This window comes from Colius striatus, chromosome 3, assembly GCF_028858725.1.
Source record: "Colius striatus isolate bColStr4 chromosome 3, bColStr4.1.hap1, whole genome shotgun sequence".
Taxonomy (NCBI): Eukaryota; Metazoa; Chordata; class Aves; order Coliiformes; family Coliidae; genus Colius; species Colius striatus.
The window spans coordinates 53,714,195-53,736,131 of NC_084761.1; the positions used below are offsets into that span (position 1 = coordinate 53,714,195).

General features: G+C 39.0%; 1 protein-coding gene across 1 annotated transcript in view; it reads left to right on the plus strand.

The window, feature by feature from the left end:
* GUCY1B1 (guanylate cyclase 1 soluble subunit beta 1) overlaps positions 1–11,655 on the plus strand; it is a 47,362-nt gene extending 35,707 nt beyond the window's left edge. The window contains exons 8-14 of the mRNA XM_061993508.1: positions 1,375–1,508; positions 2,319–2,516; positions 4,272–4,509; positions 5,336–5,476; positions 6,594–6,748; positions 7,007–7,133; positions 10,426–11,655. Of these exons, the coding sequence (XP_061849492.1) occupies positions 1,375–1,508; positions 2,319–2,516; positions 4,272–4,509; positions 5,336–5,476; positions 6,594–6,748; positions 7,007–7,133; positions 10,426–10,449 (1,017 nt within the window). The 3' untranslated portion in view covers positions 10,450–11,655. The remainder of the gene's footprint in view (positions 1–1,374; positions 1,509–2,318; positions 2,517–4,271; positions 4,510–5,335; positions 5,477–6,593; positions 6,749–7,006; positions 7,134–10,425) is intronic.
* The last annotated feature ends 10,282 nt before the right edge of the window (positions 11,656–21,937 follow it).

Genomic DNA, 21,937 nt, shown 5'->3' on the forward strand with positions numbered 1-21,937 from the left:
CTGCAGCAGAGAGAAACCGATAAGATTTCTTAGAGGTGCACCCAGGCACAGATAGAACTTCATAGAACAGACAGTACTTTTGTCAAATTGTTAAGAAATGATGCAGGAGAAAACAAGAAGTTAAGAACATGAACATAAACAAAGATACCATAGATATATCTTTAGATATACCAAAGATATATCTTTGAGGTAGCAGATCACAGTATTAAAGTACGGATAGTGTATGGTGTTCAGATGAGAAATTAATTGGGTTTTAATGCCGGCTTATCATGGTTTAGGCCCATCAAGGGACAAAAGATCACGATTAGACTCAAGTACCAAAGACTTGAGAATTGCCAAAGGGCAGGCAGAGCTTAATTGCTCCTTAAGGTCCAGGACAAAGCAGACCAGGCTACTCGGCTTGGGGAAGAAAATAGAGAATAATTTAATCCAACACCAACTAAAGCATAACTATAAAACCCCAAAACATAACAAACAAAACAACACAGAGTGGTACAACAATGAAGAGCACAACCAGCCCTTTAAGACCACCTTCTCCCCACCTCTTCCCGGGCTCAGAGCCTTGATCCCGGTGTCTTTATCTTCTCCCCGCGCTGAACGGCTCAGGGGGGCAGAGAGTGGGGGTTTCAGTCAATCTGTTCCTGATAGCTTCTGCCATTTGTCTCTCCTCAGGGCAGGTGGGCTCCTCGCTGGTCCTCCCTGCACCTCCACGGGGTACTTCACACACCTGGTACCCCTGTGCAGGCTGCTCTGATGTGTGCTCATCCCAAAGACTGCAGCTCCTCTCTGCCTCTCATGTGGGTCTGCTCTGGGGCGTGCAGACTCTCCAGCATGGCCTGCACCACGGCCTTCTCCTCACACAGTCTCCTGCCTGTGTGGGCACACTCACACGGAGCTGCTGGTGACTCTCAGTCCTGCCATTGCCCTCCATGGGTTGCAGGGGCACAGCTGCGTTCTCACCATGGCTTGCAGAGGGGTCTCCGGTCTGGTGCTCCTCCTTCCTTGCTCCTTCTCTGACTGTGGGGTCTGCATGGCTGTCTCCATCTTGTACCACTCCTATACTTCCTCCCAAGCACTTCAAATTCCCATCCTTGAATAGTGATGGCAGAGGCACCAGATTGGCCCAGCCGGGCCGGAGGTAGGTCTGAACCCAAGAGCCAGGGAAAAGTCCAAGAACTCTTTACAGAGTCTACACTGCAACCCACTCCCTCTGTTACCAAGCAAAAGCTGCTCCTTGCTAAACCATGACAAGGCTGTAACTCTGTTCCAAACACCCTGACTACCTTCATAGTGAAGCTCTATGTGTTCCATACACAGCCTGGTGTGTAACACGTGTACCGTTGCCCTTAAATAATTGTCAGTTTTCATCACCAGGAGGGGCTGTTGGATGTGGAAAAGCTGGAGTGTGAAGATGAATTGACAGGCACAGAAATCAGCTGCTTACGCCTGAAAGGGCAAATGATCTACTTGCCTGAAGCAGACAGCATCCTCTTTCTTTGTTCACCAAGGTAATTTAAACCTTAAGGGTTCTTATATTGAATTTCATTTTACAATTCCTGATTTTAAGAACACTTCATGAGTACTACTGTAGAGATTGATAGGTTCGAGTATTGATTTTGTTGATTTTGATGTGTTTATACTAAAAGAGGGAGGAACATTTAAATATTGGAGCATGACCAATTATTAAATAATTCAGTATAAATATTGACGTGCTCTGTCCCTGTTTGTACAAGTGAGAATTTCTCACAGTTCCATTTTTGACGTATTTTGTCTTTTGTTTCTTACTCATTTGTTTCTTACTCATTTCATTAAGAAATGTCACAATGGTTTGGTTCCCTATGTAGCTTCATACATTTTTGGAGTAGTTTGAATGTAATAGAGCAGTGATGGTTATGAAGAAATGGTTGGAATGGGAGACTGAATGGAGGACTTCTTTAGCTGAGAGCTAAACATATCAGATTACACATTTCTGCTGTGTTAATGTCCTGTGTGAAAAGTAGAGAGTGGATGAAGGCAGAAAGGGAAGAGGCTACTTGAATGTAATCTTGCTTGTATTTGTGCACTGAAGTTTGTCTTTTTGACATGTTTGTGGAACTCATCAATGAGAATATTTAAATACAAAAATCAAGAGCCATGTGTTAACATGAATGAACACAAATAATAGTTCTTAGAAGACATATGTTGTATAGCTTATCTGTAGTTCAGAAGCGTAATCTTTCTTCTCTTGTTCAGCAGCTTCTACTGTTCATTTGAGTTTTAAATGCTCCTTTGGCAAGTTTAATTGTACCCATATTATTATATATTTCTTCACATTGCAGTGTGATGAACTTGGATGATTTAACCAGAAGAGGTTTATACCTGAGTGATATTCCATTGCATGATGCTACCCGTGATCTGGTTCTTCTTGGAGAGCAGTTCAGAGAGGAATATAAACTGACTCAAGAGCTTGAGATCCTCACTGACAGACTGCAGCATACACTGCGTGCACTGGAAGATGAAAAGAAAAAGACAGACACGTAAGAATCAAATCCTGCTTTTGAGCTTCAACATTTCACAGCAAAACATTATTTATAGCTACTTTCATAAAAAAAAAAAAACCAGAATCTTGGAAGGAATATGAGAGATATTCAGGGACGATAATTTTGGAGTCAAGAAATAACATTTTACTTTAATGCCTCATAGGGTATTTCTTTATTTAGATTGTCAGATGTCATCTGCAGCCTAAGCTGTTACATGCACAGTTTTGACGGCTCCCTCCCTGATAAGTTATTAGAAGTGAACTGACAATCCTTTTTGCTTTGTGAATTACTTAAACCAGTAGTTTTGCAAACTTCTGTACATGCAGTCCCTGTAGCCAACATGAATTTGGTGGATGCCCAAATGCTACTGTTTGAGATTTCTGTAAACCAGAAGTGTAGACCAGTTTGTCTTTTTGGACTACCATGTACCAGGTTAATAAAACAGAAAAACATAAAAGCCTAAAAATAGGCTATGTAAAGGTGAATTTTTGCAATAAGCTAATACTATGAATTTGATCTTCTAGTTACTTGTAGAAATGGTTTTGGGACTAACAGGATAATACTACTATCTAGATAGAAGTATATAAAAATAATAAAGTCTATGCACTGAGCCCCAAATCTATTTCTATAGGTAACTAGAAAATCAAAATCATGGCATTAATCTGTGTCAATTCAGCTCAAGGACTACTGACAGATAAATTAAACAAAAGTTTGTGTGAGAAGCAGGGGAGTGTTGATGATTGAGTCTTGTTCATCAAACATCGTTCCAGTCTCTGTAATAGAATAATGTCTTGTGGGTTATATTTTTTTAGTAGCAGAATGAATACTATTGACAGATTTTTTTTTTTTCTGTAGTAGAGTAATGGGAATTATTGTAAAATGACTTTAAAGGGATGGATGGAAGGAGCCAGAGAGGAAAGAAGCCTAAAATATTTTTTTTCATTCATTCTTGCTTTATAAAGTCATTTTATCATCAGGAATTCCAGCGTTTTTGGCAGCCACTGGAACAGACAATGTCAGTTACTATATCATATGCCAAATGTATTCTCTAATTATAACTCATGGGAGTAGTGAATTTGCCAAAAAAGCCACTAAGGCTTTGTGCAGGAGGCTGTGTACAAAGATATGCTTGAGATTTGTGAAACAGTCAGAGGTATTCAGCTATGGAAGGAGGGAGATACACCTTAAAGTGGCAGTTAGAAAGTTGAAGGAATAGTGTATTTCCATAATTTGTATTAAGAAAAGGTTTTAATGTATCATATAGACTAGTCATTAAAAAAATCATGCAGTAAACCCTAAAGCATCATTCTCAACAGAAGAGAAAGCATTTAGTGATAGATTAATTGATCAAAGGTGGAGAACTAATTGATCTCTTCATGACCCTTTTTCAGTTTTTATGGTACTGTAAGAGCTGAGAATATGGCAGAAATGCTTAAGCAGTAAGGTAAAATGATTCAAGATGCTCTTAGCAGATCTTTTCAGAAGAATTAGTACTATATACCTCACTTTTTTTGTAATTTAGTTGTATTAATGTGTGTTTGAAACGTACTGGCTTTAGATGTGTTGGTGTAGATTCCTATTTCCTTAATAACACTTTCTCTTGTGAACATCATTTATGTTGCACTTCGATGATGTGAGTATGTTATAAACCCTGTGGCAGGTACTAGGTTAATATTTGAAGAGTGCTGATGTAAAGGCCTTTCTCCACATTCTTTCTGTGATGCTTGTATCTTTCTTTTCTTACACGTTTAGATTACTGTACTCAGTTCTACCACCATCAGTGGCAAATGAGCTGAGACACAAGCGTCCTGTTCCAGCTAAGCGGTATGACAATGTGACCATTCTCTTCAGTGGCATTGTTGGATTCAATACCTTCTGTAGTAAACATGCCTCTGGAGAGGGAGCCATGAAGATTGTTAATCTTTTAAATGATCTTTACACAAGATTTGATATTCTGACTGATTCACGAAGGAATCCATTTGTTTATAAGGTAAACAGAAGATTTTCCAAGTATTTGCTCTGTGACGTTTCAATAATTTACTATCACTCGTCTCCATTTTTTAGGCTTTTTAAAAATTAGTCATGTTCTCAGTCTTTAAACTGTGTTACCTCATATGTAGCTAAAGAAGAGTATGTTGTTTATCTCTTAATGTGTGAAGGAACAAAAAGGGCTTAGTTCTCATCAGGATTTCTGCACAGTCACCCATTAGGTGGATATGCACATCTGCTTCCATATTTAGCAGATGTGAACACTTGTACAAGCAATTTGTGATTTTGCTGACCTGTATTTTTTACTGGTATACCTGAGTCTCCTGGTTATGAATTTCAACTTATTATTCAGTTATTCAGTGTGAATTTCATTCCGCCATTAGGAATGAGGTGTAGCTGCAGATGCAGCTGGTAGCAGATAGATAGGTAGAGAGAGCTATGCCATATATATATGTACATGTGTATGCTTGTGTTACATGTATAAGATTCATTCCTAGCTTTTACTAGAAATCAATTTTATGTCCTGTACCAGTGAATCAAGAGTGAGAGTCAAAACAAATACGCTGCCCAGTTTTTTTGGAAATTCAGATGACCTCAAAAGAAAGGCTGAAGTTCACACAAGCACGGTGTCATTTTAACTTGTTATATTGTGAATGTACAATGAATTCCATTCAAAAACAAGCAGGGATAACAGGAATTAGGGTGATTTGAATGAAAGTGAAGGGAAACTATTTGAAAGGACAAGCAATGTGAAGGAAATACTATGTCTATTCTGGTACTCCAGAGCCTACAATAATCAAGTAATTGAAAAACATATGTCTTGATAGGTGGAAACAGTTGGAGACAAGTATATGACAGTGAGCGGTCTGCCGGAGCCTTGCATTCATCATGCACGATCCATCTGCCACCTGGCATTGGATATGATGGAAATAGCAGGCCAAGTTCAAGTAGATGGTGAGCCTATACAGGTCAGTAAATGTATGGGCTTGGATGTAGAGCCCATTCTTTGATATGGTGATAATGCTTTGAAATATGTTAATGTCCAAGTCCCAGTCCATGCAAGCTTTGTTGTTGTTAGATTTTGAGACTGGTATCTACAGATGATATCGAGAGTCACATGTGACATGCAATTCCCAGACCTTAAAAGGTAATTGCAGCATTTAGCCTTTTAAAGGACTAAATTAAGTCTGCATCATTTATGTCTGTTTTCTGATCATTTCAATCTAATCAACAAACTCCCATTGTACTTCAAGTACAATTTGTTGAGTCTTCTTCATCTCAATGAAGAGAACAATAAGATTCCCTGACTGATACTTTTGATCATGCTTCAAGTCTTCATGTCAACTGAGAAAATAGTGCATTAAAAAGAAAAGTGCAGTTCCATAGGCAGTTATGGCAATGATTACTGGCAACAGTGTATATTAGTGGAAGTTCAGTCATTGTATGATTTTATGAAGATGTTGTGGCATTAATACATAACTGGGGAAGCTGTATTGACCTGTCCTTATCAGAAGGCTGTTAGAGAAAATAAATAATGAGTGTGAAGCACTTTTCTATTTATATAAATGTTACTAGTCTAACATCTAGCTTATGGCTGTGTACTTCACTTTGTCACTGGGCAAAGAAGTGAGGAAGTTTAATTTGAGGCTACACAACAACTGTAATGTTCTATAAGAATGAGCTTTCTCCACCATCCTGTCCTATCTCTTCAGCTTTTCAATAAAAAATACTATGATGTTTCCTCTGAGAAACATCTTTTTTTTTTATTGACATGCACTATCCATCTTCTGAGCACTCATTAAACACAGACCTGCAGAGCATGTCACTCTTTCCAGTTTTAATTTCACAGCACATAATAGCAGCATGGCATGGTGCATGCTGGAAAAATAAGGAGTTTGTTCTTTCATGCAGGAAGTAGAGCCGTGACACTCTACTACAGTGAAGTGACGCAAAGCACAAAATGCAAGGCTTTGAAGAAGCAGGAGTGGCACAGTGGAAAAATAGCACAATACCTATATTTAGTTAGAAACATGATTAGTTACTTTAACTCCGAATATTCACATTTTATTTTTTTTGTCTCTACAGATAACTATAGGAATCCATACTGGTGAGGTAGTCACAGGTGTCATAGGCCAAAGGATGCCACGTTACTGTCTCTTTGGAAATACTGTCAATCTAACAAGCAGGACAGAAACAACTGGAGAAAAGGGAAAGATCAATGTCTCTGAATATACGTACAGGTGAGTGATGCAGTATTTTTATTGGTATTGATATATCTTAAATCGCTTTGTCAGCATAACCTCAAAGTGTCTTTGGAATTGAAAGTGACATGACTGTTGCAACTCATATTTAAGTACATGGGTTCTCATGACACTGTACAGAAGTGATTTGACTTTTTTCTTAACTGGATTGCATATCTGTAGCATGTATAATATTTATATAGTGTGTGGTGTGCATGCATAGTACCTACATTTACATGTTTTGTTTTTCAATTTCAGGTGTCTTATGACACCAGAAAATTCGGATCCTCAGTTTCATCTGGAGTACAGGGGTCCAGTTTCTATGAAGGGTAAAAAAGAACCAATGCAGGTTTGGTTTTTGTCCAGAAAGAGTACAGAGACAGAGGTATGACTAACTCGAGTGTAATTTTTTTTTTAAACACGGCATAAATATGACAAATTTAATCTAAACCTCTTGAGATCCATTTGCATTTGCAAAACTAAATGTTCCCAAAAAAAAATGAAGAGTTTTGTACACCATGATTTCGTTAATGCATTTACTATCTTGACAGCACATTAAAGCCCTTGATTATTTGTCTTTGTAGTTTATGCAGTCCCTGAAAGAATACTTTTGTATTTTGAAAAGTCCTTGAGGAAGTGCCAACTGTTTAAATATTTATATCTCCCACTTCTTACAGATTTCTCCACTGTACTAGATTTTGCAATATAATGTCCATTTCTGTTTAGCTGGCACGTCTGGTTATCAGCACTTCAAAATTCACCATTTGCTTTCTTACAGTGAGTGAATAAACGAGCCTTCAAATTTCTAGACAGCAGTCCAGCAACTATTTGCAGACAGGTTCACACCTGATGTGTGTGATGGTCTGTCAGCCCCAGATGGATCTGCTTGTTCAGAGATTGTTGCATGGTACAAATCTTGCTTTAGAAATATGCAGGATGAAAATTATTTAACGGCATATGACCCTAAATACTCTTCTCAAAATTATGTAGGGTAAAGCTCTTCAAGCACTGAGTGGTCATTAAACTTATGCCTCAGTTTTAGAAGTCTGGACGTGTATGAACCAAAAGCTTAATAAAAGACGATGAGATCTAGACTTGTAAGTGTGCTTCAGCACAGCACATGAGCTTCAACATTTAGTCAAGGTACAGTATTCTAGCTGATTTGCCATTGCTGAGCAGTTGCATGTATTCCACCCATTGCCAACAGGGAGACAAGAAAGGGTAAAAGCCATTTAAATAGCTTGATATTTTGTCCTCAATACAAAAAAGAAAAAGATGGTGTACTTAATCTTAAAAATTCACTTGACAAAAATAATGAAAGTCTTCTGTTATCTTGGCTGAAATAATTATTGTAAGTTGCAGGAAATTAATTGCATATCTGAATACTCACGTGCTTCTGAAAGTGAAATTTAGTCTGTTAAACTAGTTGGGCTCCTTATGAGACCTAATCCAGATTTATTACCATTGGTACTCAAGTATATAGGTACTCAGTTTTTTAATGATAACTCCCAGTATTAAACCCTAGGATAAAACTTCAGGGGAGAGCCTGTACTTTAACTGCTGAAACTGTATTTTAATGCATATCACCTACATAATATTCTGGGTTCCACTTTTGATAATACATTTCTATTTTTATTCTATATCAAGATTAACTGTAATTCCACATGGCTAGCATTCTTTCAAATATATAGCTGTATTTAAAATATTTCTTAAGTAAACACCTTTCACTTTTTTCTGCATTATAAATTATGTCATAGGATTTGCAGCAGGGGACATTATAATTTTAAATGAAAAAATTCAGAGAGGTACCAAGTTAGGTGGATATTTTCCTCGTTTCAGCTTCACACATGTTTAATGTGAATATGGGGTTCAGATAGTTTAGAATTTAAAATACTGCAGTTTCCTTTTAAAGATGTTGTACAACAGTTAGTTTTGTTTATCCTCACAGCAATCCTGAGAGGTACTTGCTGATACTATTATCTAGTAGTTGAGCTTTTCAGAAAGGGACATAAGGACAGGAGTAAACCTGACGGGAAAATACTGTCAGCCTAATTTTCTAGAGCACTTAAGACTCACAGTGTAAGCACATTAAGAAAGCTTCTCTAATTTTTGTTTGTTTTTGTTAAGTCTGAAAGTCAGATATACATGTAACTCATAAACAGAAGGACTTCTCCCATCATGGTTATCTCTTCTAATTTGTAGTAAGTTTGGGAGGAGACCAGAAATATAGATTGATGCAGTGATTGGAACTGATAATAATTTTGTCAGAGGTGATTTTGAAAAGTGAAAGAATATAATCCTCTAATCTTTTGATTCTTTTTCATTTCCTGCACAATTTTATCTACCTGAACACAAAAAGATGCACTGAATTTTACTCCATTAAGATTTTCTGAACTTTTTGCAGTTCCTTTTTGTCTTGGGAAGGTACTCTTCATGTTATTTATAGATTGTACATAATAGTTGTCATCCAAAAGCAGGAATCAGATTACCAGCTTTAAGCAAGGGTTTGTGTTCTTTTCAAAATCTTGTTTTCTCTGATCTTTCAAACAAATACACATGCTAAGGTATTATCATGTGCAATCCTTTTAATTTCATAACAATAAATATGTCACATTAACATATATTCAGAAACTATATGGTAAATTTCCCAAAAGGTCATCCAGAATATTGCAAAAAGTGGCTTATTGAAGTAAACATGAAGATATTTCTTATGTCATCCTGAAGATATTTCTACTGATTATTCTTCTACTGTGATGTTTGCTACCTCCAATATCTTTAAATCTAAGACAGAGTCACATTAGTGATAGATTCTCTTTTTTATTATATCCCTTAGTGAGTGACTAGCTGAGGTTTGCGAATCTGTCTGCATAGTATTTTACCCTGGAGCCCAGCGATTAGTATATGGTGAGGAACATGGACAAAATACATCAGGCATAGAGATATGAAACCAAGGCTTAAAATATGCTTTCTCTCTGATAGACCTGTAGAAAATTATAGGATTGGGGCAGCTTGGCATACTCCAAACTTGGTTCTTCAGCTAGCACCTGTAATATCAGTCACCATGAGCAGGTAGTTACTTATAGGAAAGACCTGATTTACGAGAATCGGTGTTGGTTTGGAGTTCTGCCCAATTGCTTTTTCCCACTTAAGGTATCTCTTCCTTGATACTATTACAGCAAAAATTAGAATTGCAACAGAAATATACAAATAATAAATGCAACTGTGACCAGTTATTCATTTTGCATCTGCTTGTTTGCATATTATAAGATTAATTATGACTGCCGTTATTTTAACAAAGATTACTTAAATCTGTTTCTCTATTGAGAAATAGATTTGTTGTAAAAAATAAAGTTTGCAGAGAACCTCAGATATCCAATTGCAATTTCCACCATTCCCCACATTCATGTATCTTTCCCTTCTGCCCTGTTCCCACATTCCTGATGGGAACAAGTATCTCAGAGCTGGTGATTCATCAGGGAATGTAGGAATGGATACGTTCCTACATACAACACATACAAAAGAAATACATGCATTGCCTATACTGTGTTTTATTATTTTTATTATTTACTGATATTGGTTGCAAGTTGTGAAATGTATTTTGTCACTGCATTGACCCACCATGTTGTTGTTTCCAAGAAAATCCCTTACTTCTCAAATTCTACTTGCATGCACTCAAGGAAACAAAGCAAGATACTTTCTGAGCTGAGGGAGGAGGAAGAGGACGCTGGATAGGGTGCAATACTGTCTCCAAGTAGGGTACCAGGCAGTAAGGTTGAGTTATGGGTGTTGTGTCCCATCACCTCTCCCCTTGCCATGTGCAGTACCATTGTCTTTAGCCCTACTCCTGAAATCATACTCACCATTTTTTCTTCAGGCTTGCTTGCTATTTTCTTTTTCCCTTTATGTTTAGTATTGTTATATCTCTGCTATGAGCATGTATTTGAAGCTTTCATTTTTTTTATATGTATTTTTGCACGTCAGTCATGTGGCAATTCCTACCACCAGACACTATTGAATAAAATGTAGCATGCACACCACAACTAATCAATCTGATGCTTCACATTTTCATCTTCATCTCTGAAGTGGTTATGTGAATCAGTGACATTTTGGGAAAGATAGGTATTTCAGTTGTTGGACAGAACAATGAACCTAAAGAACTATTTTAAAAAACGGTATCTAAAACAGCATTATGAAAATTATTGTATAAATGTTGTTTATCAGTTTTAGTTCTGCTGTTACCATGCTTGCCATTCATTTTGTGAATAACACTTGATGCACTATAAATTTCTGAATAGAAAATTGTTCCTCTTTTGATATCATCCTGCATTTTCCCTTTGTAGACATCATGTAAACATTTTCAGTATTAAAAGGGGGTTGTTTGTCTCATACTGCCATTTGAAGCATGTGCCAATGTACTTCTGAAACAGTGTTCACTTGCAATGTATTTCTCATTGACTTATATTAACTAAATGAAGTTGTCATGTTAATAATAGATTGCTGGCCAATTTTAGACCACCTGTAGTGCTTTGATTCTTTACTGATGGAGCCCTCAGAATTGAAAGACGTGCAACCAGGATGTGGTTGTCATAGTTGCTTTTTAATTTGATTTGGTCTCCCTAATTTTCAGAAGTGATCTTATTTCATTGCTTGGGAGGGCCTGATAGTATTCTAAGCAACATGGCATAATTAAGGGATGGAGAGCTTGTCAGGGGATGTATTTTCTTTTATCAGCTCATACAGTTAGTAAAAGTGGACAAGATTTTGGATGGGTAGACCTTCTATAACTTCAGCATACAGTGCATTTTATGTGAATATCTATTCTTATCTGATAATTTCTGAATATTTGCATTATAAAATAGGATAGTGCAATTATTGTGTATAAAAATTGTCTATATCAAGTATTCCTTATCAGCACAGAATATATATGTATAAATGTTTCATGTTAATGTGCAAAAGAAATTGCAATAAATTATTTTTTCCACTGACTTTCGGTGAAAGATGTATTTCATTGCTTGATCAAAAGAAGTATGTTCTCCATTATGTAATATGAAGTCCAAGTTTAAATAATTTATCATTTTATAATAATTTTTCCAGTGTTTGCAAATGTCCAAGAGTTTTGCACATTTGGGTTAATGGATCACATCCTCAGATTAAAGTAGTGTTCAAAATATGTAGGTTAATGCCTCAAAAGTAGTAGATGAGGTCACAGAAATGCATCCATTCCTCTGGAACTCTCAGACAACGTTTAACAGTAAAAAATTATTAGCTGTCCACTCTGAACAGGATGTACATTACCAACCAAAGTTTTAGGAGTGGGAAACGAAGAGAGAAAGCCACATACGTTGCTTTCCATTATCTCACTGTCTGAGAGCAACACATTCCAGCACTCTGTGAGAGATTACTCTCCTTCCAATAGATACACGACAGAAATTTGTACTTCAAGTTGATCAAGTTTGCCAGAACTTTACTGGTGGCTCGTAATGACATGGGATTTGTGGAGCCTGTGATTGTGCATCAACATAATTCTTGCAAATGGATGTGAGGTAACTGAAGTTTCTGTATTATGCTTCAAGCTGATGGAAAATGGCATGCCATAAAACTCAAATAGTGCCCTGAGTTTATATTTTACCTTCTTAATCATTTAAAAGTGTTAAAGCTCCTGTTAAGCTACTTTTTAACATAACCAGTTTCTTAAAGCACTAGAATAATAGCTCATACACATTGTGTTCATGTAAGAGGTTTTTTTTATCTCAAGGAAATCAGTACCATTTTGGCACTTAACCTCTTTTATCACTAAGACTAGTCTTCCTTATATGCCACATTCAGTTACTAAAATTACGCTTTGGTTAAATATTACACCCAGGTAACAGTTAAGAACTTCTGCAGGTATTTAGTTCTTTTCTGTTTCCTTTACTGCCTCTTTTTTTTAACTATTGTGATGTACTTTCTCAATAGAAGCTCTCTAGCTGAAACACGTTTCAGAGTAATTACCAAGTCTATTTTAAAGTCATTTGCAAATGCATCATTTTTATTTTAGTTTTTTTTTTGTTAAAAATTTGGAACAAGGAGAAGGGTAAAAGCAGCAATGAAATTGCAAATTTTGTAGCGCTTTCCTTTGAATTCAGATTTGCAAAAGAATTTGGGTTTCTGTGGAATTATCAACTAATGCTGTAGCCATACAGGGACTCTGGTTGTTAAAGTTGACACTGCAGTTGGCTTCCATAATGCAAGCCTGAAAATTGTCATTGTTGCTAGTGTTTTTGGATAGAGCCTAAGAAGCGATTTGGATGGAAAAGAGCTGTAAGATCATCGAGTCCAACCACTAACCTCACACTGCCAGTCTCATCACTAAATCATGTCCCTCAGCACCTCATCTACATAGCTATTAAATATCTGCAAGGGTGATGACTCCACCTCCCTGGGCAGCCAGTGCTACTGTTTTGACAATCCTCTCAGTGAAAATGTCTTCCTAATCTCCAATCTAAAACTCTCCTGGTCCAACATGATGCCATTTCCTCTTGTCTTATCACTCATTACTTGGGAGAAAATACTGACCCCCACCTCACTACACCTTCCTAGTTACAGAGAGTGAGAGTCTCCTCAGCCTCCTCCAAGCTAAACATCCTCAGTTCCCTCAGCCGCTCTTCTTAAGACTTGTGCTTCAGACCCTTCACCGGCTTTGATGCCCATCTCTGGACATGCTCCAGCACCTCAATGTCCTCAATGTTACGGGGATCAAATCTGAACACAGTTTTTGAGGTGCAGCCTTACCAGTACCAAGTACAGGGGGACAATCATTTCCATGGTCCTGCTGGGACAGATTGTTTTTGATAGGATGCCGTTGGCCTTCTTGGCCACGTGAGCACACTGCTGGCTCATGTTCATTCGGTTGTTGACCACCACCCCCAAGTCCTTTTCCACCAGGCAGCTTTCCAGCCACTCTGCCCTAAGCCTGTAATGTTACATGGAGTTGTTGTGCCCAAGTGCAGAACTTGAAAAACAGCAGGGCTTTCACTGACTTCAGTAAATCTTGATGGAAGCTTAAGTGTGTACTGTCAGTCTTTAGAAGTTACATTGTAAAGGTGTCCACAACCAATGAGTCCATTTGATAATAAAGCCTGTATTCTTAGATGGTGACCTTTCCCATGTGGAATTCTATCAAAACTTCATTTTTAAAATTTAGATGGGTAGGCAAATATATGTGTTTACTTTTTTAGCAAAAATGTTCTCAGTTTTAGCGTAAGCAGGATGTATTGCTATATTTACTTTTTAATCACCAATATAATTCTCACAGGCTCTCTAGAGATATGTTATGATCCTTATGCAGTCACTTTTCATTTATGTTTGTAGGCCATAAGGTAAACACTGTAAATACAGTCCTCAGTGGAAAAAAACTCTGAGACCATAATTTCATGTTGGATAATTCTGGGGGAAAGTCCAGAATGATAAACAATGAATGAGGTAGTCAGTTAGGATCTGTTTACAATATTATCACAACAATTACTCTATAATTTTTTTACTTACAAGGAGAAATGAAAATATTGTAGCTGGAAAGTGCAAGCAAGTCAGCAGCTCGAGCAGTTATTTGGTATAACAAATAATTCCTTCCTATACACAGCATCAACCTAACTGTAAGGATCATAAGCAGTATAGCATCTCTCCTTTGCCCCTAAGGTGATAGAATGATGCATTATTCACAAAAGTAGCGGCCTTTATTGTTATTGCTGTGGTTTCTGTTGGGACTCTCTTCTAAATCCATCTGAATGCACACTTAAATGTGCGGGATCTGGAGACTTTTTGTTCACTTTCCCTACAGATTTGTGGGAACAAGGGACAGCAGTATGTGTCTTAGACCTGTGTACAGTAATATAAACTATTGCCCAGAAGTCTGTTAATTCACCCTGCTATTGGGCTGTATTTTGTTTGGTTGGGGTTTTTTTCATAGGAACTGCGTGGTTTTATTTTTACTTCACAAAAGCACCATTGGCAGCAATGGTTTATTAGCACCCAGACCAGTCAATTCAGCTGTTTTATAAGTGCATATTAAATATATCTTTTCATGTGTATATACATACATGTATATTTAAACATACATATAAAGGATGCCCTCCAGGAAGGAGTCATGAAGTCAGAAGTGCAAAAACCAATTACATTTATATGAGATTTTTTTCATGACTCGGTTACAGTGTTTAATATAGATGATAATAGAAAAAAGTCTTGATGAGTTACAAGATCACATTTGAAAGACAATTGTATGCACAAGGACAAAATATGAAAGGATATGCTGGCTTCTGGTATGAATAAGAGCTAGTTGGAGCTCAAGACCATGGAACTTTTTTTTTAAAGGAAATCTCTCTCAAAGTCTAAAGCTATTAAACACTTTCAGTGTGCTACAGCCAAGTTGTGCACTGCAATATACACTCTTGTACTCTGAAACTGATAGCTTTGTCAGAACCACTATATCTGTGGAGCCAGAGCAAGGCCTGAGGCATCCATATCCTAATGTGGCTTTCATTCATCATGTAGACAGGCCAATGCTATACATATATTGTCACAAACTGAAGGAGGGTTATTCAGTGCATTTCCAGAGCCATCATCTATTAAAAAAGAAAATTTAAATGTTGGGTCATCATGTTCTAGCAGTGTGAGAACTTGAAGAGAATTTGGTATTCATTTTCTCCAGACAGTCATCAGACAGCATAGGGGTACAAATTGGACCTTAGGGACTATTGTAAATTAATTGTCAGTCACTGTGTTGGCCTGTCGTCTGTAAGTAAGGGGATGTTACTGGACTTTAGTCCTGTTCTGTTTGAGTGCCAGGGACACACAGAAGGTCCAAGTTATAATTTTTTAATTAACAAGATCCCTTTTTTCCTAGGGGAGAGTCTGAAATTGTCATTTCATACACCTACCTGACAAGAGGGGAGCAAGTAACGAGCCTGTAAATAAAGCTGTGCTAATCTCATTGTAAAAAAAAAAAAAAAGGTGGTTCCATTCCTGAACCTATATCTGTACAAGCAAACAAGGCACTATTTCCTTTCTGTTCTTCAGACTTCTGGCTGGCTTTGGACGACAGTTATGGAAAAAACTGCAACAATACGTGCTGTCTCCACCAATTCACTCTGTTTGTTATTAGCAGGAAAAGGCTAATGTTCATTTTCGTCATAATGGTTGATGGGTCTTTCTGCCAATGGGACTGTTTTGGACATAATGACAACCAGGGAATGTAAGAACAATTTTGTGATTGTTTTTCTGGGATGAAGACATGTGTTCTCTGTTTTAAAGGTTTTGTTTCAGACTACTCCACATATCCATCAACCAGATAGACATTGCCTTTGTTAATGGGTTTTTTTTCAGAGGTGATTGTGGGGATTTCAATATATATCAAGCAACTAATACAAATTTTATGCTAGAGTACAATTGTATTCTCAAGGGAAATAATCGTGATCAGAGTCTAAGAACTCATAGCAGTGCGCCAATGCTTGCACACATTTGTTTTTATCTGTTCACATGCTGGACACCTCTGGCATGAAGTCTGTGTGGTTTTATTATATTGAAGGTTCTCAGTTTCATTCTAGCTGTCCAAAATTGATTTTACAAATTGCTAAGTGTGGTGTCCTGTCTAAGGCTCAAACAACTGGCTTGTGATTAAAATGACAGAACTTAGCTGAGTGCCAACAGAAGACTGGAAGTGTTCATAGTTCCTAGCTGGCGTTAATCATAATCCTCAGCTGGAGACCGATTAAGTCAATGGTCATTGAGCCTTTGTTTAAAAATGACCCCCCTCTCCTGCCCCCAGCCATAGACTTCAGATGAGAAATAAAATCCAGTGTTGCTGGCTTCAGCCCCTGTGTCAATATAAGCAGTGTTGAAATGAACTGTGTGAAAAAGCAAATCACCTTCCTAAATCTCACTGAAATATGCAATGCACTAAAGGTGAAGAAGTGCACATCTCTTTCTCACAAGTCCTAAACACGGTGTGTAAGGTTCTTGCAAAGGAAAATGCAGGTTATGTCCTGCTATTTTCAGATATTTTGTGCAAGTCCAATTAATAAATATCAATTTTCATATGCAGAGTGTTCAGAAACAATATGATTTTCTAAAAAACTGTGTTAGGAGGTTGAAAAGTAAGCATCTTTTTTTTCCACTGAAGACGTAGTGAGTCATTGAGAGATTTGTCAGCCTGTAGAGTAAACCAAAGCCTTGACTTCTGTTCAATTACAGTTGTGTTTGTGGGTAAGTATGTAATGGTCTAAAGTATCTTGCCCATGAAGTGAGCATACATGCCTTTTCACAAAGCTTTCCTTTCCCACATAACCCTGCCTCTCAGGTTTTATAAGTACACACACACATATCTATCTATCTATCTATCTATAGATATATATCTCACACTTCTGTGTGGGCCACCTTTCTTCTTTCATTGCTGCTTGAGCCTGTGGCCAGGGAAAAAGATACCCATGATGCCTACATGACAAGTGCACTAATCCTGATGAAGGCATTGTGCAGGGTCTGGCTAGTTATTCTCTAGTCCCTGCAGTCTTTCTTTTCAGTTTAACATAAAATATAGGAGCAATCTTAGGAGGACAGTTATTGGCAGAGTACAACTAGGGACTGGAGGGGAACATCTGAGCTCCAACTAAAATGATCAAAAGGTATCTCAGATTGGAAACATTTTCTTGTCTATGGCTCATACTCTGGAAATCTAAGGTTTGGTGTGCACACATTGTTAAGATGTCAGTGTTTTCTTAAGCTGTAATTATTTTTCTGTCTGGAGATGCCCAGAGAGCAAGCAACATTTATTTATTAAATACTTGGACAGGTTTTTTGCTCACTCTCATTATTGGACATGATTAATTTTTCTGCGGTGGTATCCATGGGTAAATGTTGACTTGTATTTTCACTCGCAAAACACAGCACTACAGCTGGAGGCAATTGCATCGTCTCTTGCATTCCCTGGTCTATCACGTATTAACTATGGTGCTTGCTTATCTTTGGACCGTGTTTCTCTTGACATTACAGCACTGCAGCAGTCAGAAACATTGCTCTCTGAGTGCCATAGCTTATCACAAAAAGACAAAATTAACCTAACACTTAAAAAGCCACTGATGCCTTTTCTCATTACACTTTCGTCATTTCTGGCCTTAGCAGATTAAATATTCTCCAATAAATTGTTCAAAAAGAGCCTGCAAGGTTAAGAGCTGCTGCAACATGGGAGATCACATGGTAGCCAACCAATAAATCTGACTGGGTAGCTCTTCATTGGCACAGCTGGCAGTCCCCAGTTTGTATGTTCATTCTTGTCTAATGCAAGAGCCTGTCCTGTGTCAGATGATGCCATATTTTCTAATTAAATGCTGCAGGGAGATGGGGGTTGTGGTCAGTTCATTACAGATGGACTTTGCGGCTGCTGCTTCTCAGGGGGAGGCCTCCTCACACTTCCCACTGCTACAGTGTGGGGTCCCTCCCATGGGAGACAGTTCCTCATGAACTGCTCCGGCATGGGGCCTCCCATGGGGCAGCTCCTCACATCCTGCCCCAACGTGGGTCATCCACCGGGAGAACAGTCCTTCAGGTACCAACTGATCCAGCCTGAGTCGCTCACAGGGTCACAAGTCCTGACAGCAAACCTGCTCTGGCATGGGCTACTCTTTTCTCACAGACTCCCAGGTCCTGCCAGGAACTTGCTCCAGCATGGGCTTCCCACAGAGTCACAGCCTCCTTCAGACATCCACCTGCTCTGGCGTAGAGTCCTCCACCAGCTGTGAGTGGCTCTCTGCTCCCCCAGTGGCCTCCACGGACTGCAGGGGCAAGCTGCCTTACCATGGGCTGCACCACAGGTCACAGAGGAGTCCTTCTTCCAGGGCCTAAACACCCTCCTCCACTGACCTTGGTGTCTGCAGAGATGTTTTCACATTCTCACTCCCTGTTACTGCTGCTCCATCAACTGCACAGCAACTTCTTCCCCTTCTCAAATACGTTATTCACATAGATGTCACTAATTGGCCAGGCCTGGGTCAGCTGTGGGGTGCATCTGAGAATTGACTGGCCCCATCAGCTACTGGGGAAGCTTCTGCAGATCTTTGTTTAAAGCCACCCCTGTAGCTCCCCCCACTACCAAAAACCTGGCCCAGGCAAAACCACTACAGTATCTGTCATGGTTTTACCCAGCCAGCAATGAAGTACCATGGCAGTCTCTTGCTTGGTGCCCCTATTCACCCCCAACCCTCTTTAGGATGGCAGAGGCCCCAAATAAATGGGAAGAAAAAAGATAAGCAAGGTTGTTGTGGATTGAGACAAGGACAGGGAGGGCTCGCTGCCAATTACGGTTCTGGGCAAAACAGACTCTAGTACTCGACTTAGAGAGGAAAGTAGGAAAGTTTATTCTACTCCCTATTAGAAACAGAACAGAACAAAAAGCAAAAAGAGAGCAGGATGATGAGAAAATTACAGCCATCACTTTAAGATCTCCCTCCCCCATCCCTCCTTTCTTCCCGGGCCCAGCTCACTGCTCCCGATATCTCTACCTCCTCCTCCCTCAGCAGCTCAGTGGGGCAGGGAGTGGGGGATGTGGTCAGTCTCTCACAGGTGGGCTCTGCCGCTTCTGTTTTCTCAGATGAGGACGACTCCTGGCATTCTTCCCCTGCTCCAATATGGGATCCCTTCCCCACGACACAGTACTTAACAAACTTCTCTGGTGTGGGTTGTTCCCCATAGTTGCAGCTTTTGCAGATACAGGGTCACTCCTATGGGACATAGACTCTTCTCGGTGTAATTTTAATGAATTTCTTTGGTGTCGGTTCTTCACCACAGTCACAGCTTCTGTGAACATGGGGTTCCTCACACAGGACACAGCCTCCTCTAGCCATAGTCACTGCCCCTTACGTGGGGTCTTTAACAAAATCCAAACAAATCTCAGCTTCACCAGTTCTCTCCATAGAATGCAGGGGAGTCTCTGCTCCAGCACACCTCCTCCTCTCTTCCCTCACTGACCTTGGAGTCTGCGTAGTTGTCTCCCTCACTGTTCCTACTCCTTGCACCACCACCAGCCAGAGAAAGAAGGACAGAAGAAGGAAGAAACAGGAAGAAGAAGGAGGAAAAAGCCTCCTCTTCCGGCTTCTTCTTAGAAAGAACAAAAATATTTCTGTCTTCTATAATTAACAGGAATACATTTTCTACAAACAGGAAGACAATGCTATGGCAAAAAACAAACAAACAAACAAAACCAAGAGAGAGGTAACTGCCTGTTCCACTATAATACCACCTGGGGAAAATACTTTCCATCCTAAACAATTTCAATTTGCTTTGTAAAATAGTAACAAAACAGAATGGAGGAGCACACCTTAGGAAAGGAAATCCTACCTTTGCTCAGTTGAAACTTAAATGAAAGAAGATGAGATACTGAACTTAGCCTTGCAAATGTGAAGCTTTCGTTCCCAAAGCCAGGGCCTGCAGCTGTTCTAGACCTTTGCTGATTCCGCCAGATCCACACTCAGCCTGGCAGTGGATACCATGTACTGAAGTACCCAACATTGTCAGAAACATTTTGATTAGACATTTGCTCAAGTAGTCTCGGCTTCTCTCTTGGTTTTTGTTATTTTCAGCAGAAAGAATATTTTTTCTTGGGCAGCAGCTCCAAGCTAGTTAAGGGGAGAGTATCACATGCTATAAAACATTGGTAAAAAATAACAGTAAGGCCTTGCTTTGCCCTGGCCCCAGGTTATGTAATAATCTCAATTCAAAATAAACCAGTTAAACCTTTCCCAAGCAGCATACAGTATTCCTGTAGAAAGCTCTTACAAGAAAAGTATCCTGAAAACAACTTGTACAAAGCAAATCCTGTTTTAAGAGAAAATTGTTTATTTTACTTAAACATTTAAGACCAACAAGCCAAAGTCTACACTATATTACCACATATTTCTAAACATTGAATTTAATATTTCATGAATAATTTCTCATATAAGAATTTTTGTGTCATTTCCACTTGCCCAGCATTTTACTGCCCCCACGAACCTGTAGACTCTTGGCAACTGCAACGTTGCTGCAAGGCAAAGTTACATTGGGGGATTACTGTGTTGCATTTACCTGGTCTGTTAACGTACTTAGTCATTTGAAAGAGCTTGTCAGCACTTCAGGAGTGGCTTCTATTGTGGAGTGTTCACTTCTCTGCTAGGAGTTTCCAGTTTCTACTGACAACATCACTCTCAATGCACGTTGTCCATTTTATGCCTCTATTTCTCTGCCTTATGTTCATTTTGATCTCTGGTAGTTCTATTAATGTTAAGTGTTACTGAAGGAGTCTCTGAATTGGAAACAGAATTGAAAATACCTGCAAAAAAAAAGAAAAATCTATATCATATTATTTCCAGACTGTTGCTCATACCTGGAGTATGCCAAAAGCCTCTAAGTCTGATTCTTGTCTTCTGTTCTACTATCTTCAAACTACTGCACAATCTTTAATTATAAAGATGTGGATAAACCAGAGGGAATGATGTTAAAGAGCCTTTTCTTCTTTCCCTCATTTGTTTCTGTAGCAGTTCCCTTTCCCTTCTCTGCACCTCAATAAAGCAGATAGGAACTTTGGCTTGCATTTATCAGAAGTGTTTTTGCTCACTGTACTTGAAAACATCCACAAATCATTAACATTACTAACCACAGTAGCTGGATCAGGCTGGAATGTCTCCTGCTCCTAAATAACAAACATATGCTGGAAAATCCCCTGCCAGTGGGAAAATAAAAAGCAGCTTTCTTCTGGCTGATATGGGAGTGAATCCTATCAGTGCATGGCTTGGTGCAGAAAAAAAATTAGTAGCAATCAAGGAATAGAGACACCAGCAGTAAAAGAGGTGATGAAAGTAACAGCCCCCACCCTCCAGCACAGGGCTCAGTCAGGGAATAGCTTTAAGCACTGCTCTGGCTTTTTCACTGATGCCTGTTTGCACTCTACACAGGCAGGTGGAACAGGCAATCAGGAGGCTGTAGGACAAAGGAGGCTTGATGCTTTCCGAGCATTAGGCCTCATTTAAGCCCCTCTCAATGTCTGGACACTTGGACGAGCAGCAGCATGTGGGATGTACCTGCCTTGCCCTGTAGCAGAGGGAATGTGGTTCTGTGGGTACAGGGGACCAAGGCAAGAGAGAGTGGCATCCAAAGTCCTAGAGGCCCTGGTCCCTCTGGGAATGTCTTCCTGTC